This window comes from Budorcas taxicolor, chromosome 10, assembly GCF_023091745.1.
Source record: "Budorcas taxicolor isolate Tak-1 chromosome 10, Takin1.1, whole genome shotgun sequence".
Lineage (NCBI taxonomy): Eukaryota > Metazoa > Chordata > Mammalia > Artiodactyla > Bovidae > Budorcas > Budorcas taxicolor.
This window is the reverse complement of record NC_068919.1, coordinates 70,057,704-70,076,821: the sequence shown is the minus strand read 5'-3', so window position 1 is coordinate 70,076,821 and position 19,118 is coordinate 70,057,704. Positions and strand designations below refer to the sequence as shown.

The 19,118-nt window shown below is 40.9% G+C and overlaps 1 protein-coding gene across 1 annotated transcript in view; it reads left to right on the top strand.

The window, feature by feature from the left end:
• The window catches only part of RTN1 (reticulon 1), a 251,596-nt gene that overhangs the window by 225,150 nt on the left and 7,328 nt on the right, over positions 1 to 19,118 (top strand). The window contains exons 4-8 of the mRNA XM_052647374.1: positions 7,418 to 7,625; positions 10,116 to 10,254; positions 11,676 to 11,745; positions 12,483 to 12,529; positions 12,614 to 12,672. Of these exons, the coding sequence (XP_052503334.1) occupies positions 7,418 to 7,625; positions 10,116 to 10,254; positions 11,676 to 11,745; positions 12,483 to 12,529; positions 12,614 to 12,672 (523 nt within the window). The remainder of the gene's footprint in view (positions 1 to 7,417; positions 7,626 to 10,115; positions 10,255 to 11,675; positions 11,746 to 12,482; positions 12,530 to 12,613; positions 12,673 to 19,118) is intronic.

Here is a 19,118-nt window from a genome sequence, read left to right as displayed (position 1 = left end):
GTTCTTTTCTTGCCCAGATTATGGAAATGAAGGTAGCACTGATTTCAGCATTTGAGATTAGGATTCTTCAAATCCTCCAGTCCACCCCTGACTGAATTAGTTCTAAGTCAGCTTCAGGCAGGCTGCAGTGTGAGCTCCCACCTGTGGTTTGGGGACCAAGATGAATTCACTGAGCCCTGTCTGTTTATTAGATTGATAGAAGGCTCTGATCTCCCATTTCGTTTCATTGCTCCTTGGTATTTAGCAAAGTGATTTTTATAATTGGCAAAGCAGTACAATAATTTACCTGTCTTAGTGAATGTACACTTAGCTATTTAAACTCTCACCTAGCCTTCCTGTATTAGGAGGATATTGAAGGAAGAGACAAGCTATTTATTACGGTATCCAAAGGCTACGTGTGATCATTTGCTGCAATTACAGAGATGCTTTTTTTTTCTTACTTGGACTCTAAGGAAACTTTATTCAAATACTGATTTTTCTGGACCAGGTACTATAAAGCTTCCTACACAAGTTTGCATAACTCTAAGCAAAATTAAAATGTGAAAAGTTGGCATTTATACAGCAACTTTGGAACACAAAAATTCTCTTCTGTGATCACACTTCATCACTTCCTACCCTTCCCACTGAATCCTCAGAACTTCAGGCTGTTTGCTGGCTTTCCCGACACACACAGCCCTTGTTGCTCTCCCAGCCCATAAGTTCCCAAAGATCTTCACTGCTTGTCATTCCCAGCCTGAGCCCAAGGTGGTTCATTTCACTTCTGTCTTGGATCATTTGTCTTCCTGTCTTGTTCATTTCATTTCCCTTGGATCTTTGACTCCTCCCGCCATGCCCCTGTGCCAGCTCACAAATCTGGTCCAGCCCCATCATCCACAGATCAGAGTGCTCAGCCTGTGACCCTGTTGACTGGATCCACAGAGATCCTTTACTCTAACCAAACCCTCTTACTTCCTGGAAGTTCTTTATTAATTTGTTTTTGAGTCCTTACTGTATTTTTCTAGGTCAGTTCTGTCCGATAGAAATATAATGTGAGCCACACATGTTATTAAAATTTTTCTAGTAGTCACATTAAAAAGCAAAAAGGAACAGGAAAAATCAATTTTGATAATACACTGTATTTAATCCGGCATACCTAGAGGATAAACTTTTCGACAACAGAAGATCACTATAAAAATGATTAATGAGATATTTTTATGTCTTTTTTTATACTGTCTGAAATCTGACATGTACTTTACACTTGCAATGTATTTTAATTGAGACTAGCCACATTTCAAGTATTCAGTAACTACTATGGCTCATCACTGCTGTATTGAACAGTGCAGGTCTGGGCCTCTCCCAATCTCTTTAAGCCCTGCTTCTATCCTCCTCAGTCTCAAGAGGACCTCAGGACTCATTTTCCAGAGAAGAGTTGAGTAAATCTACCTTGAGCCACTTGATGATGTTCTCTTTCCTCCTCAGTATATCTGTAGCCACGCCCATCCTTCAACAAAATGTTCCTCCATCTTTATCCAGCCTTTCATGCTTCTTCCTTCTTTGAGAAGAAAATGCTGTGACAGAGCCCATCCTTTCCCTGCCTTTTCTTTCACTTTGCTCAAACAAATATCTCCTCATTCCAGGATCTCATCTCTCCCCTTTCCGCTAACATTCCCAAGTTTACTTAACCTTGCAATTTGCTTATTGCTGCTTCCTGAACTACCATTCTCTTTACCATCTTCTTTACTACTTTGAACTTCCCTCCACTGACTCAACCCTTTGTGACAGAGCTTCCATCCTCACTCTGTGCCTGTTATGGGTGACTTCGTAGTCTCTAAAACCAGGGGTCCTTTCTCATTTCCTTCATTGCATCTATAACATCCCACACTGTAGCCTACCCCTTTCTTCTGGAAGTTTCCTTCTTCTTGACTGCCATAACCAACACTCTTGAGGGACCCTTTCTAATACCTAGACAGGACTTCTTCTTTTTTTTTTTTTATTTTAAGTGGAGGCTAATTACAATATTGTAGTGGTTCTTGCCATACATTGACATGAATCAGCCATGTGTGCACATGTGTCCCCCATCCTGAACCCCCCTCCCACCTCCCCTCCCCATCCCATCCCTCAAGGTTGTCCCAGTGCACCAGCCCTGAGCACCCTAGACAGGACTTCTTTTAGAGCTTTATTCAATCCTTTGAGTAAAGAATGAAGTATAGGTCATCCTCTATTGTACCCCTTAGTCTCTGCTCTCTTGGAGGTTTCCTCTACTCTCATGGCTTGAGTCATCATTTCCACTCAGAATACATCCAAATGTGAATATTCAGCCTTCTTATCTAAGAAGGACTTCCCTGGGGGCTCAGACGGCAAAGCATCTGCTTACAACGCAGGAGACCCAGGTTCGAGCACTGGGTCAGGGAGGTCCCCTGGAGAAGAAAATGGCACCCCACTCCAGTACTCTTGCCTGGAAAATCCCATGGACGGAGGAGCCTGGCAGACTACAGTCCATGGAGTCGCAAAGAGTCGGACACAACTGAGCAACTTCACTTTCTTTCTTCTTTCTTATCTAAATGTCAGCGCAGCACTTCCACTTGTCTGCTCTGCATATCCATCTGAATATCACATGGATATTAATGTCCATTTTAGCTCAGGGCTACTGTGACAAACCTATAAAAAGAAATCATTTTATTTCCAAGCCTCTAAAAAATTACCGTGTTGTGTGTAATTGTCAGCATCATCTCATTTGTGATCCCTGTCCCATCTCTGCCCCAGGCTGTGTCAAAATGCCCTGCTTGATGTCATCACAGTGGAACCTGGAGATATAAAAACAAGTGTCAGCTTTTTGCCAAACCAGTTTCCCCTAAGATTTCCTATTTTTGTCACTGATACTAATCATTCTATCACCCAGCTTTGAAATGTTGCTTTCCCCCTTAATTAGTTCTGCCTCCTTTCTCCCACAGCTAGTCAGTCACCATTCCTGTCAACTAATCCTTCATAATATTTCCCTTTATTCACCCCATCTCCTTAACAAACTGTTCACCACATTCCCAAACTATCCCCCATCCTCTTTCATCAATCCCAATACTGTCCCTTTCTTGAACTCGGCTTTTGCCACTGCTGACATCACAGGATATATTGGCACTGATGCAGCATTTTTAAAAAACATTCAGTCTTCCCAGCTAGATCTTAAGTTCCTTAAAAGCAGGAACAGAATGTTATGATCTCTTCATGCCTGTGCTTACTAAATAACAGATGGCCAGTAACTGTGTACTGTTGACAATGACTTTATTTCCCTTAAAGAGAAAAATCACTATAAATATCTAGTTCTGGAAGCAGATTTAAATATAATCAAGTGGTCTCAAATTAATTTAGCATACTTTGGGGGACAGTTGACTTCCAACCACATAACAGAATAGAGGCAACTGTTCTGAGAAACACATCGAACTTAGGGTTTGATCTTGCTTCTCCTATTAACTAGTTAGTATGTTGTTGCTGTTTAGTTCTAAGTCGAGTCCTATTCTTCGTGACTCAGTGGACTGTAATCTGCCAGGTCCCTCTGTCCAGGCAAGAATACTGGTGTGGGTTGCTATTTCCTTCCCCAGGAGATCTTCCCCACTCAGGGACTGAACCTGAGTCTCCTGCACCAGCAGGCAGACTCTACTGCTGAGACACCAGGGAAGCCCCAGCTAGTCAGTATATGAGTTTCTTCAGTTCCCTCACCTGTTATACGCCTGTTTAATGGAGTTTATCATGAGGTTTAAATGAAGTAATATGTGAAAGTGCTTTGAATATTTCAGAATCTGTGTAAATAGAGAATCATGTCACAAAGTACCCAGAATCAACTTCCCACAGATGTTTTAAGAGAAACTTTTGTTAACCTCCCAGTTAGAAACCTCCAGCAATTTTAAAAGTTGGTTGAAGGACCTGTTGTGTAATTACCCTACACCAAACTAATGTTACTTCATGCTAAGTCACTTCAGTAGTGTCCGACTCTGCGACCCTATGGACTGTAGCCTGCTGGGCTCCTCTGTCCATGGGATTCTCCAAGCAAGAATACTGAAATGGGTTGCCATTTGTTCCTCCAGGGGATCTTCCCCACTCAGGGATCGAACCGGGTCTCTTATGTCTCCTGCACTGGACCGCGGATTCTTTATCCGTAGCACCACCTGGGAAGCCCAGTTACTTAGTTAACAGTTAGTGTTCTCTGCCACGGCTGCTTCTAGTACATCCCTACCTGGTGCCTGCCATTCTCAGGCTGTTTGAACAGGGGTCCAGAGAATTGGAAGGCTTTTCTAGAGGCCACCATCGTTTTTAGCAGGTGTTATGCAAGTCATTAAGTGTAAATTCACTTGAAAAAGCAAATTCTATCTCCTCTTTGCCCAAAAACTACCTGCAGGGTCCCCAGTGTCCCTTTACATCATCTCAGGTGGTGAGCCTACCACCCCTAGCACTGTGTGCTGACATAGCACAGATCATGCTGTCTTATAATGTGTTTGCCTCTAAATCTGTCTGTCATGGAAATCGGTGGGCATCGTAAAACAGAAGATTACCATTTATTTATTTACATGTAAGTTTTCTTTTTTAGAACAGTTTATTTATTTTGATACCCCTGCACCTAGCACAAAGCATGGCACTTAGTTCTTGCTTAATAAATACTGAATAAATGAACAAACGTGGAAGCAGTAACATTACTGGTAATGGTGATGTGTTAGTCTCCTTTTTGGTCTCCTTCGCCTTTCCAGAACTTAGCATGTAAACAATAGGAGCTCCTAGCTCCCTGGGGGCTAGACTTAGACTCCTAGGCTTATCTCAGCCACTCAAACAGGGGGAGCTGGGCTTCTTTGGAGATTTCCTTCTTCTCCCATTTTTGTCATCTACCCTTAGGGGTACAGAGGTTTCTTGTGTCATAGCTTCAAAAAGATCCTTCTTCTCTGCCCAAAAAGGATTATTATTTCGGTGTTCTGTTCTCAACAGCTGTTCTGAAATGAAAATCATTTAGTGAACTCATTCAGATTTTTTTGTTAATGACATATCCCCTTCTAGATCTTTGCATTAAAAAAAAAAGACAACAAATACTTTGAAGATTAAAAGGATTACTCCAAATAAATGAATTTCTAATAGTGAAATGTCAGTGTCAATGTGACTGGGGCTGCGGATTGGGGCTGGGGAAAGAGAGAGACTTTGGAGCAGCAGTGCTTTCACTTTGTCCAAGAAAATGATCTGTAGAGCCAGCACCACTCAAAATAGAGGGGGAAATAATCTTTGTTTCACCCCAAAACATGTTTGTGATCTTCTCTCCTTCCTACACTGCAGAAGTGTTCTAGGAGGAAGGGAACATATTTTTTCCCTAACAAAATGGCTGACTATTGTAATCTTTGTGAGTTAATGTCATTGGTAGACCAAGCAGTGGTGAGTGGGGGATAGATAGGGGTGAGTGACAGATCAGTTCAGAAGTAAATTCTCTCTCCAGCTTCAGACTGCTGGAGTGTCCTCAGTCTGTTATAAAAGATCCCCCCTCCCACTTTAAGCCCTGGATCTGATGTGCTCTCCATCCAGCCTGAGTTAGTCTGGTGCACGGGTTGATACTTTGCAGCTTTCCTTGTATCCTCTCCACAGTGTGGGGTTGTCACTAGGCTGTGTGACCTTTCCAGTACTGTCTCTCAGCTAGCTATGTACCAGAGTATGATGCGAGCAGTTCCCTGCTTCCTTCAATCTAGTCACCTTCGTTTTCCACTGAGCTGATGACTAGTGCCTTAGACCTGGTGCCTCCACTTACGCTGCAAATGAAGCTGGTAGTGTAAGCAATGGCCACTTTCATTTGGTTGTAAGATGGGAATTTCATGTCTTATTTTCTTTTTCTGAGAATTTGTGTAATATTCTATAAAAACCATTTCTGTGTGTGTGTGACAACATGGAGAGATCTTGAGGGCCTTATGCTAAAGGAGATAAGTCACACAAAGACAAACACTGTAGGATCCCACTTACACGCGGAATCTGGAGAAGCTGCATTCATAGGAACAGAATAGAATGGTGGTTACTGGAGTTAGGGGGAAGGGGAATTAGGGAGATGTTGACCAAAGGGTATAAACCTGCAACTAGTAGATACAGGAGTCTGATGGATCTAAGGCACAGCAAAGTAAATATAGTCAACAATACTGCATTACATACTTCAAAGATGCTGGGTCTTACATGTTCTTACCAGAAGAAAAGAAACAACTATGTGATGTGATAGAGGTGTTAACTGATGCTGTGTCGTTGTTGTTCAGTTGCTCAGTGACTCTTTGCTACCTCGTGGACTGTGGCGTGCCAGGCTTCCCTATCCTTCACTATCTCTCAGAGTTTGCTCAAACTCATGTTCATTGAGTCAATGATGCCATCCAACCATCTCATCCTCTGTTGCCCCCTTCTCCTCCTGCCTTCAGTTGCTATACTGCAATATATAAATATATCCAATCAGCATGTTGTACACCTTAAACTCACACAATGTTATGTCAATTGTATCTCCCCCAAAAAAGAAACCGTATGTTACTTGCCTAATTGGAGGACAAATTTGCATACATTCTTGAGCAAGTCTTCTATGCTTTTTTCATAGTCTAGTGACTGAAATATTCAAAATATTTCCATTTTGCGTCATATTTGAAGCACCATGGCTTTATTCTTTTGAATTAATTTTTTGTTTCTAAGTTGAAAGAGAGAAATAACTGAATGATAGGTACAATGTAGATTTTAAAATTTATATTCCAGGTTTTTAAGTCACAAGAATGTAAGTGAACAAATCATATGAAACAAAACCGTTTGACCCAAATGTCAGCTCCAGGGATTTTTGAGATAGCTACTAACTACTAATGTTTAGTTTTACTCATTTTAGTGGTAGACCATATCTCTATTCAGAAGCCTTTGGCATTGCCTGCAGTCTCCCAGACCAGCTGACAGGCTTCTGAGGCTCCACATTTGTTTTCGTTCTTAGTGCCCCTGCTCAGCAGCAGGGACGTGTCTATGACTGACGTGCTCATCTCCGGGCCACTATTGAGACACTGAGTTGTAAGCAGGGCATCAAGATGCATGCCATCAATGCCATCCAAAGAAAGAGAACAGATACTTCAGAGTGCTCTGAATTTTCAGTCTTGTTCCAAAGGCACATAACTGATACCCACAGTTGCAACCCACTGAGATTTGCTCATGGAGATACTGTCACTGGAGGTGCAACAGCCTTTTCTTATCTGTGAATTTACTAATTGACCTCAGGGATGGAAAGATGCTTCCAAAGCCAAACAGGAGGATGGGAAGTGCCCTAGGAGTGGTGCTCTGTGTGCTCACCTGTGTTTAGGAATCCAAGAGCTGGGGAGAACCTGTAGCGACCGCGGCTCTGTGGAACGAGCCGGGCAGCTCCCTGAAGGCGCTGCCGATGTTGGGTGCTCTGTGTGAATGTGCGTGTCTCCTCCCACAGCTATTGACCTGCTGTACTGGAGGGACATCAAGCAGACGGGGATAGTGTTTGGGAGCTTCCTGCTGCTGCTCTTCTCCCTGACGCAGTTCAGCGTTGTGAGCGTCGTGGCCTACCTGGCCCTCGCTGCGCTCTCAGCCACCATCAGTTTCCGCATCTACAAGTCTGTTTTACAAGCTGTGCAGAAAACCGACGAGGGTCACCCTTTCAAGTGAGTGCCCAACCCGACCAGCCCTTGCCCCACCTCTCACGTGGCTCTTTCCTCGGCCTCTATTTCACCGCCTGTGCACTTTGGGTCCTGCTTCTTTTGACCTTTAACAGACCTCTTAGAGTCTCCTTTAACACTGTCTTTTAATATCAAATATTTCTGTTAAATTTCTAAAGCAGACTCATCCCTAGTCTAATGCTTACTGCTTTATTGAGCTTTTTAAAACTTTAATCACTTCTAATTAAATGTTAAATATTATCTTTAATATACATTTCTATAATGTATATAATACAAATCCTTGTGGGCGAATTTATGAAATGTGAAAACATTTAATTTATATTTGATATTATTTTGTATTTAATTACTTTTCATAGTAATCATAATTCACTTACATGCAGACAGTGTTTTATGATTTAAAGTGTTTCAACAATTATTTTCCCAACTCTGTGATGAAGGCAGAACATTATAATCCCTTTTCACAGATGGAAAAAACAGAGGTTCTAAGAAATAAAGTGACTTGCTTAAAGTAAATAGCACAGAACCAGGACCAAGGTGTTTGGATTTTTATTTCTGTGCTCTTTTCGGAAGTTTAATGTCAAAGGGCCAAGTTCTGTGGGATGTAAGGTTCATTCCTCAGAATCTGTATAGTATTATGTACTCACAATTGAATAGTATTATATACCCGCTTCTGTATTTTAGTACAGGGGAAATCTGACTCGAATGAGCACTGAGCAGGAGGATTTCTTTAAGGCAGTGTATTAAGAGGCTATATGAAATGTGGCAGAGGGAGATAGCACTGCCAGCTGCATGCTCCCCAACTCCACCCCAGTTTACTCGAGATTCTAGCTTGTAAGCCCTGGGCATTTTAGCACTGACCGTCAGAGTCATACCATCACCTGCTGCAGGCCCTGCACCTCCTATAAGCGAGGGATATTTCTGCATCCTGGATGAGACCTATAGATACTGTTGCATAATGGCTTCTGAGCCAACCTCAGTGATTCCCTGGGGATGCCTCTGAATCCTCCCTGGCTCAGCCTCATCAGCCAGCTGAATCAAGGTCTCGGGGCACCAGGCTCTTAAAAGAAGGAAAAGATGCCAGGGCCTTGTCGACAAAAGGCAAAATGCCGTGTTTCACATGTCACTTTCTAGCCTCGGGTTCCTGTGCTCGTTGTCAAACACAGTTACAGTCTGATCATCCTCACCCTTGGGATGTGTTTGGCCTTCTTCTAATGCAGAGTTAGTGGGTCTCTGAGCTATAACTTGGTTGCCTTCCCAAAGGTGGGAAAAATAGAGAAGTGGAGCATCATCTTACCAGGGTGAATACTATGCCTACTTCAGTGACCCTCGCCTGTGACCAGTATCCACACCTTTAGAGTCCTGTCCTGCTCCAGCCTCTACGCTTAGCCATACAAGAGAGGTTGGCTTCTCCCACCTTCTTGGATCCAGGACTGTCAAGTTACACTGGGGATTTACCTCTCACTTGGCTTATTTCTTCTGTAACTACCCAGTTGTGGGACCAAGAGTCAAACTGTTATTAGCTTAACTACTTTATCTTCCATTAGGAGACACATTTAAAACCTTTGGCTTCATTGTTTCTATCAATAAAAGGAATATCTAACTCAGAGTACATTTTGAATCAAAACATATCAGCTAGACAAATCCGCTTTTCTGATTATTTTTCTAAAAAGCCAAACATAAAAATTCTCAATCCTCAGTTAGGTGAGCCCTATTAGAATTCTAGAAGTAGACAACGTGGCAGAGAGAAGGAAGGAAGAGAGGACAGGTCTTGTTGGTGGCCAGGGGTGGGGTAGCGGGTGGGGAGCATGGTGGGTATGGTCAAAGCAGGAGGATCAATCGATTCTTATAGATTTGTAGAGCCTGGTTTATCTACCCAAGAGTTCAAATTAACCCTTTGAACAAATGGAAAATGCAGTTACTAAAAATACCACTCTTACTAGAACCAGTGAGCATTTTAATATGTCCCAGGTCACTTGTGTTCTCAGAGCTCTCTAGAATAAAACCTAAAAGTACTTTCCAGAATCTAAATATGAAATCTTAGAGATCTGATGAGAAGTAATAATTGGCAGCTAAGATTTTGAGATCTCTCAATTATTTAAAAAGACAGTTCATCTTCATGCAGCCGAGAAGAAATAAGAACTTTTCATAGTTGCCCAGTGAGCCAGATATACCGAGAATTCAGCAAGTGAACTGATTTGGGACTGACTTTTCTCTGCTCCTAGCCTCTGAATTATCAGCTCACACTATCGTGTTGCCTACGAGAGACAGAAACAGCCACATTGCCCCACTGAGTGCCGTGATTCCTATGTTCCCCAGTGTACTAACTGTGGGTGTGGGTATGGTGCCCTGCAGCCTTCTGACTGGCGTAAATCCTTCAGGATGACCTGAATGTGGTCCTCAGGGTTGGAGAAGGGAAACTTAGCTGTTTCAAGATTCCCTCTGATGGAGTTCTCTGTGGGGATGCTCTGTTGACAGGGCCTACTTGGAGCTCGAGATCACCCTGTCTCAGGAGCAGATTCAGAAGTACACAGACTGCCTGCAATTCTACGTGAACAACACACTCAAAGAACTGAGGAGGCTCTTCCTTGTCCAGGACCTGGTGGATTCCTTAAAAGTATGAGTGCTTAAGCCATTTCATTTGACAGTCTTGATTTTTGTTTTCCCTAAAGGTACACATAATGTTATAAACTTCCACATGATGGAGAATTAAAAAAGTGCTAATTATATTTTAGGGAATGTCCAGCTGTACAGTACCATGGAGCTCATCCAGTTTAATGTCATCATTTTACAGATGCTGAAACTGGTTCAAAGAGGTTAAGACACTTGCCTGAGGTTGCCCAGTGAGTCACTGACAGAGCTGAGATCAAACCCAGGTTACATAGCTTCTGGTTTTGTACTACTTACAGTACCCCAGGCTGATTCTTGTTCCCATTTTCAATTCCTCAATTTCCTACAATTATTTTAAAAATAAACATCTAGTTTAGGGAATGTGAAAAATACACATGCTTTTTCTTAGAAAGAAACACTGTACTCTGCTAATAATAAGACCTGTGGGCTGTGAGAATGAGCCTCTGAAGTGTAGAGGAGGGTCACCTGGGTGTTATTCCTGGTTCCATCATTGAACTCACTGGGCTTCTTGGAACAAACTGCTAGGACCACCACATGGCTTATAGGGAAAGCCAAAGTCAATCAGTCATGGCTCAACAGGGCCATGAGCAGAGGGGTGGGAGCCCAGGCAAGGATTCTGTCAGTTCTCCATTCTCTCAGAGCAGCGGGAGGGATCTGTATCATGGGCTGCTCCTTAATGAGGAAGAAAGAGCAGAAGGAAGGCGAGTGATGAGTCCTTAACGCTCAAGGTGCTTTACTGGAATAACATCTTGGCAAATAATGACTAAAAAAAGAGAGCAGGGAGATTAAAATTACTTAACCTTAGCGGTTTTAAGGTAATGTGTCTACTTAAATTTGTAATGTGAAAACTGTGGGCTAGAATAGGGATCAGCAAACCTTATCTATATATAAAGGGCCACGTGGTAAATATTTTAGGCTTTGTGGGCTACAGTCTTTGTTGTAGCTACTCAACTTTGTCACTATAGCAGAAGAGCAGCCGAAGACAATACATAAATGAATAACTGTGGCTGTGTGCTAACATTGTTTATGAATACTGAACACTGAATTTCGTATCATTTTCACGTTATACAAAATGTTATTTTTGTTTTCACTTTATTCGACCATGCAAAATTCATTCTTAACTTGTGGGCCTATACGAAAACAGGTCAAGGCCAGTTTGCTGACCCCTGCCCTAGTTTATTATTTCACTGAGTCCCTCAAATCTTACAAGGAGATCCACAGGGTTCTAAGACAAGTAAAGACTGGATCCTCTTTCAGTAATTCTGTGGCAAGCTTTAAATGCTCTTATACTTCCTATTGAAACCATGATGTCCTTTGCCTCAAATTTTAATCTAAACAAATCAATGAAATGAGACTCTTTTCTGTCATAATGGGTTTAGAAGCTCTGATCATCATTTCGTTTGTTAGTTTGCAGTCCTGATGTGGCTCCTGACTTACGTTGGCGCTCTCTTCAATGGCCTGACCCTGCTGCTCATGGGTAAGGGCAGACAAGCATGTTCTGTCTCCCTTCACATACTCTGTGTGAGCATCTCCCTAGGCTGTGAGCTTGCTTAGATGGGTTCCTAGCAACAAATTCCAGATTTTCTGAGTGCAGAGCATTTCCCTGACCATCACAGTTCAATTAAAGAGCACAATATATCAATATATTACACAGTAAAAATGAATTTCTTAAAGTTTTTTCTTTTTCTTCAACCATAATTGGTTTTAACTGGCTTCAAATATATATCTGCTTCAATGGTGTTATGTATAGAAGATGATTTTTATCTTAGGAGGTCATTCTCTCTTTCCAGAATTAATGACTTAATATTTGTGAAGGTCTCAGCATTTTTTGGTTTTCCTTATGAACTAGCCCTGCAGTCTTTTAGCTTCTAGCTTCTTGCTGGCTACTGCAAATAATGTCATTATATCACATAAAGTGAAAGTGAAGTTGCTCAGTCGTGTCCGACTCTTTGCAACCCCGTGGACTGTAACCCACCAGGCTCCTCTGTCCATGGGATTCTGCAGGCAAGAATACTGGAGTGGGTTGCCATTTCCTTCTCCAGGGGATCTTCCCAACCCAGGGATCGAACCCAGGTCTCCTGCATTGCAGGCAGACGCTTTAACCTCTGAGCCACCAGGGAAGCATTATATCACATAACTATATAAAAATGTATCTATGAGATTGTTCCTACTTATAACTCTCAATTTTAATACTATATTTGTTTTTCATCCCAGCTGTGGTTTCAATGTTTACTCTACCTGTAGTGTATGTTAAGCACCAGGTAAGTTCTATGTGATGTCAAACATTCATGTTAAGTTTTGACCTTGTGAACTATGGATGTGCTCATGATTTCTTCTCTTTGTAGGCACAGATTGACCAATATCTGGGACTTGTGAGGACTCACATAAATGCTGTTGTGGCAAAGTAAGTTGCATAGTGCAATTTATAAAAAGGAGAGACTGCCTTAGGTAGGCATTTGACTGGATTAGATAGGAGTAATAAAAGGATAATAAAGTAATAGACTGGTTTTTGATCATTCACTTCTTTGAGTCATATATTCATACCCTTACCAAATATATTATTTCAGAAATAAAGTATAAATTTTAAAATTTCCAGTTAAATAAAACTTCCAGTGGTTTATTTCAGGTATCATGAAATGAATTTTAATAAATGAATGATATTAATGTCTGTCTGGGGACTGGCTCATGTCCAAGAATAAGATGGATTGGAGGAAGGAAAGAAGCCTGATTCAGAAAAGTAAAATTAAATTTTAGTAGATTAATCAAAATCAAAGTGTTAGCATTTTCAGTTTTTAAATAATAAATATCACTAAGTTTTAAACCATTGAAATTATTTTTAAAACAAAACACTTTTTAATCTTGAGAACTTTTATTACCTTTTAGATTACACCATTTAAATTCAATAAGTATGTGTGTTTGCCTATTTTATTAATACCATTGCTTTTTAAACCTGAGTCTTAAATAGACTCTACTTTATGGCTACTTTATATATTAGGAGATAATGATTCCAGTTATAAAAGTATTTACAGTTAATATAGTCATTAACTTAGTAGTTTTCCCTAATTCTTAAATTAGTGTTTTTAGATATATCTTCATCTAAAATGAAGTTTTTCTCTTGTTATTATTACTCAAGATTTTGTTTTAATCAAAAGCTGACCTCAGCTTTGACTACAAATACACATCCGAAAAATACTAGAGTTTCTCTCCAGGAATCCTAGAATAATGTGGCTAGACCTAGATGATAGTAAGAATTAAATGCAAGTATTTTAGATAGTCAAAGATATATAGAGCAAAACAAATAAGAAAAAAGCAAGCACTTTAAAGTTCCTCTGCTATTTGATTTGTGTGTCATCATTTACAGTTCTCTCCTGAAGTTTATAAAGATTTTTGTTTTTATTATGTATTGTTTATATTCTTCCTCTTCAATTCATGGTGAATTTGGATTCAGACATTTCAAAATGCCTGAAATTATCAGCTTAACACATATGCAATGAATACCTAGTGAAAACCAGCATATTGAAGACAAATATGTATTACTTTCTATTAGGAAATGACAGCATGGTATAACATGAGATTTGGTATTTGCAAACCTGGGAAACCTGTTAAAAATATGAATTCCCAAATCTACAACAAACTTATGGAAATAAAATTCCTGGGATAAGGGACCCATAATCTATATTTTAATGAACTTCCTAGGTGTATTTAACTTCTGGTAGTTAGAACTGTGTTCAGGAATGACAGCAAAGAACACCAGAATAGGAGCTTGGAAACTGGAAGACAGAAGTTCTAGGCCTCAGCTGTTCAGCACTTAGTTTGAGGATCTTGAACAAATCACATCTCTTAATTTTTTATTGATTAGTTGCTTGCTTAAAAAAGAAAAAAAGACATTATTTTCCAGGCATTTCATTAACAGGTACAGAGAGTATAAAGATGAATAAGATGATCCCACATAGCAGAGCTCTTAGCCTATGGGTACAAACAAAACTGTAAAGAAATAACCATAAGACAATATAAGAATAACAGTAGAATTGTGTAAAATATTAAGGTGAGAGAGATACGGAAACTACTGTTCTTACCTGGGGGATAATGGAAAGCCACTAAAAAAAAGGGCCCTCGCTAGCATGACTGGGTTCTGTGGAGGACTTCTATCTGTGTCCTCACATGGCAGAAGTAGATGGAAACTCTCTGGGTTCTCTTTTATAGGGGACTAATCCCATTCATGAATGCTCCATTCTCATGACCTAATCACCTTCCAAAAGCCCCGCCTCCTAATACTAACGTATTGGGGGTTAGGTTTCAGTATATAAATTTGGTGGTGTTGGGTGATGGGGTGCAGCAGGACATAAACAATCAGTCTATAGCAGCCCTGAAGGATGGTAAACTCTCATCAGGGGGATGCTGAGGGGAAAGACACTGCAAAAAGAAATAACACAGGTAGAGGCAGAAGCATGAAAAGGTAGGTCAGGGTCAGGGAGCAGTGAGTCAACCAGTGTGTCTAAAGCTTAAATGAATGAAAAGATGAGCTAGAAAGGGCCTAGAAAGAGAAGCTAGGGCCAAGTATAGAATGCTCTAAGGAGTTAGGACTCAACAGGACATAGCAGGCCCTTGATGTTCCTATGCAGGAGATTTGTATTTTGCACAGATTACTATGGCAGTCTAGTGGGAGGAGAATTGGAAAGTGAGATGTGGTAATTAGCAAGGAAGCTGTTTGAATTCAAACAAAAGTGGTAGAGATGTAAGCCTGTTAAAATAGATGCAAAGGAGAGATGGCAGAAACTAAAATGTATGAACATATGTATACAATATGGTTGGCTAAATTAAAATTGGAAATCAGTGCTCTGAACAGGAATAGAAAGGAAGCTAAGGACAAAAAGAGAAACTGAGTGGGGCTTCCCTGGTGGTCCAGTAGCTAAGGCTTCATGCTTGCAATGCAGGGATCTAGGTTCAATTCCTGGTCAGGGAACTAGATCCCATGTGCTACAGCTAAAGATCCCCTGTGCTGTAATGAAGATTGAAGATCATGCATGCCGCAACCAAGACCTAGTGTAGCCAAATAAATAAATAGGAATAAAATATTTTTAAAAAATTAAAAAAGAGAGAAACTGGATAAGTTACGTAGTTAAACAGCAGTTCTCCAAGAGAATCTGTTTGGCCTGACACTAAATTTTGAAGGATATTTGTTAGTGGAGTCTTACCTCTAAGATTTCTTCAACCTCTGAAATTCTGATTACATGTTAGAATAATTCCACCAAAAGAACTCACACCATTTTAGTGAAACTGTTAAAAACAGGAACTTTGGAATCAGATAGACTAGCTTGAGTCCATTTCCGGCATTTTTTAGCTATATGAATTCATTATAAATGTTATTTGACTCCCTGAGTTTGTTTCTTTATCTATACATTGGAAAGATAATGTCTGTAAAGTATTCGTACTTGGACATAGGGAGGACTCAATAAATATTCAACGATCATAATCATGATCATCCTACTCCCACTGCTTAGAGATCAGTTCATGGTGAGTGTGGACAGTCCCAGACTAGGCAGGAAACCTTGGTGCCCCTCCCACGCCTATACTGAATGAATGATACCAGGTCATTTAACCTCCCTGTGTCTCAGTTTTCCAGCTCTAAAATGGGGGTGTGTGCATGCTAAGTCACTTCATTCGTGTCCAATTCCTTGCAACCCCATGGACTATATAGGCCACCAGGCTCCTTTGTCCATGGGATTCTCTTGGCAACAATACTGGAACGGGTTGCCGTGACCTCCTCCAGGGGATCTTCCTGACCCAGGGATCAAACCCAAGTCTCTTACATCTCCTGCATTGGCAAGTGGGTTCTTTACCACTAGTGCCACCTGGGGAGCCCCTAACTGGGGATAATAACACCTAACAACACTTTCTTAGTATTTCATTGAGGTACTTGAAAAGTCTTCCTGGTGTTCTTGAGGAGGAAATGGAGATGTACAGTCCAGATTATAGCACAATTGGTAGAGTTCCAGAATGTTGAAATAGTAGACCCTATGGATGTCCACCAAAAATCCATCCAGGGCGAGGTGCAGTAATGTGATACAGGGCTCTGCCCTTGACTCCATGACTTTCCATACCAGTGCTTCACATGACTATGTGAAGACAAATCAGATATACTCATCAGAGTTCTAGGTGACACATAGCTTGGAGCAAAAGCACATTCAGAAGACAGCAAGCTCAAGATTCAGAATGAATTAAGTGACCTTGAGTAATGTAGAATGCGGAACTGAAGTTAATAGAATCAAATTGACAGGGAAAGCAAAGTCCTATATTTAGATTTTTTTAAGTCAACTTTTGCAAATATCGAATGGGAAGAGGGGCAGATGTGATAGAGTACAACAGTTCAGTTCAGTTCAGTTCAGTTCAGTCGCTCAGTCGTGTCCAACTCTTTGCGACCCCATGAATCGCAGCACGCCAGGCCTCCCTGTCCATCACCAGCTCCCGGAGTTCACTCAGACTCACGTCCATCGAGTCCGTGATGCCATCCAGCCATCTCATCCTCTGTCGTCCCCTTCTCCTCCTGCCCCCAATCCCTCCCAGCATCAGAGTCTTTTCCAATGAGTCAACTCTTCGCATGAGGTGGCCAAAGTACTGGAGCTTCAGCTTTAGCATCTTTCCTTCCAAAGAAATCCCAGGGTTGATCTCCTTCAGAATGGACTGGTTGGATCTCCTTGCAGTCCAAGGGACTCTCAAGAGTCTTCTCCAACACCACAGTTCGAAAGGATCAATTCTTCGGCGATCAGCCTTCTTCACAGTCCAACTCTCACATCCATACATGACCACAGGAAAAACCATAGCCTTGACTAGATGGACCTTTGTCGGCAAAGTAATGTCTCTACTTTTGAATATACTATCTAGGTTGGTCATAACTTTCCTTCCAAGGAGAAAGCGTCTTTTAATTTCATGGCTGCAGTCACCATCTGCAGTGATTTTGGAGCCCAAAAATATAAAGTCTGACACTGTTTCCACTGTTTCCCCATCTATTTCCCATGAAGTGATGGGACCAAATGCCATGATATTCGTTTTCTGAATGTTGAGCTTTAAGCCAACTTTTTCGCTCTCCTCTTTCACTTTCATCAAGAGGCTTTTTAGTTCCTCTTCACTTTCTGCCATAAGGGTGGTGTCATCTGCATATCTGAGGTGATTGATATTTCTCCCAGCAATCTTGATTCCAGCTTGTGCTTCTTCCAGTCCAGCGTTTCTCATGATGTACTCTGCATAGAAGTTAAATAAGCAGGGTGACAATATACAGCCTTGACGTACTCCTTTTCCTATTTGGAACCAGTCTGTTGTTTCATGTCCAGTTCTAACTGTTGCTTCCTGACCTGCATACAGATTTCTCAAGAGGCAGGTTAGATGGTCTGGTATTCCCATCTCTTTCAGAATTTTCCACAGTTGATTGTGATCCACACAGTCAAAGGCTTTGGCATAGACAATAAAATAGAAATAGATGTTTTTCTGGAACTCTCTTGCTTTTTCCATGATCCAGCAGATGTTGGCAATTTGATCTCTCATTCCTCTGCCTTTTCTAAAACCAGCTTGAACATCAGGAAGTTAACAGTTCACGTATTGCTGAAGCCTGGCTTGGAGAATTTTGAGCGTTACTTTACTAGCATGTGAGATGAGTGCAATTGTGCAGTAGTTTGAGCATTCTTTGGCATTGCCTTTCTTTGGAATTGGAATGAAAACTGATCTTTTCCAGTCCTGTGGCCACTGCTGAGTTTTCCAAATTTGCTGGCATATTGAGTGCAGCACTTTCACAGCATCATCTTTCAGGATTTGAAACAGCTCAACTGGAATTCCATCACCTCCGCTAGCTTTGTTTGTAGTGATGCTTTCTAAGCCCCATTGACTTCACTTTCCAAGATGTCTGGCTCTAGATGAGTGATCACATCATCATGATTATCTGGGTCTTGAAGATGTTTTTTTGTACAGTTCTTCCGTGTATTCTTGCCATCTGTTCTTAATATCTTCTGCTTCTGTTATGTCCATACCATTTCTGTCCTTTATCGAGCCCATCTTTGCATGAAACGTTCCCTTGGTATCTCTAATTTTCTTAAAGAGATCTCTAGTCTTTCCCATTCTGTTCTTTTCCTCTATTTCTTTGCATTGATCGCTGAAGAAGGTTTTCTTATCTCTTCTTGCTGTTCTTTGGAACTCTGCATTCAGATGCTTATATCTTTCCTTTTCTCCTTTGCTTTTCGCCTCTCTTCTTTTTACAGCTCAGTAGTGTGTGTAAAAAATCCCTGGGGGGTGAGTGATAAATAGATTAATTGCTCATAGGCAAATATGAATCAGTAATGTACTGAGGCATATTTTTTAAATCTATGCAAGTTTTGATGTTATTAATAGAAGTATATGTCAAAATGAAAAGAGACTATAGTTGTTTCATATCCCATATTGTCATTCCATGGATGTGTTAAATTTCAGAGTTGAACACTTTAAGAGCTGCAATTACACACTGAAGTCATGTCCAAAAGACGACTGGGTATTGAAGTATTGGAAATATGACAGTGATGTGAGTGACAACCGAACTTTACTGGAGATGATTATTCTGGAAAAGAGATGACTTTAAAAGAACACACTGGAGGTCTAACATTGCGAGAGAAGTAATCATTCTCTTTTTCTCTAAAGAGCTATGAATGGAAAGGCCAGAAGTTCTGGGATTTGAATGAAACATGAGAGGAAACAGTACCAATTAGAGTTGTTCAACAATGAAGCCATTTGCCCTGTGAAGCAGTAAGCCCACTGACACCCATTCAAGTATTCACACAAAAAAAGTTAGTTGACCACTGTCACAGATATGGTTTAAAGGACTTCTGCAAT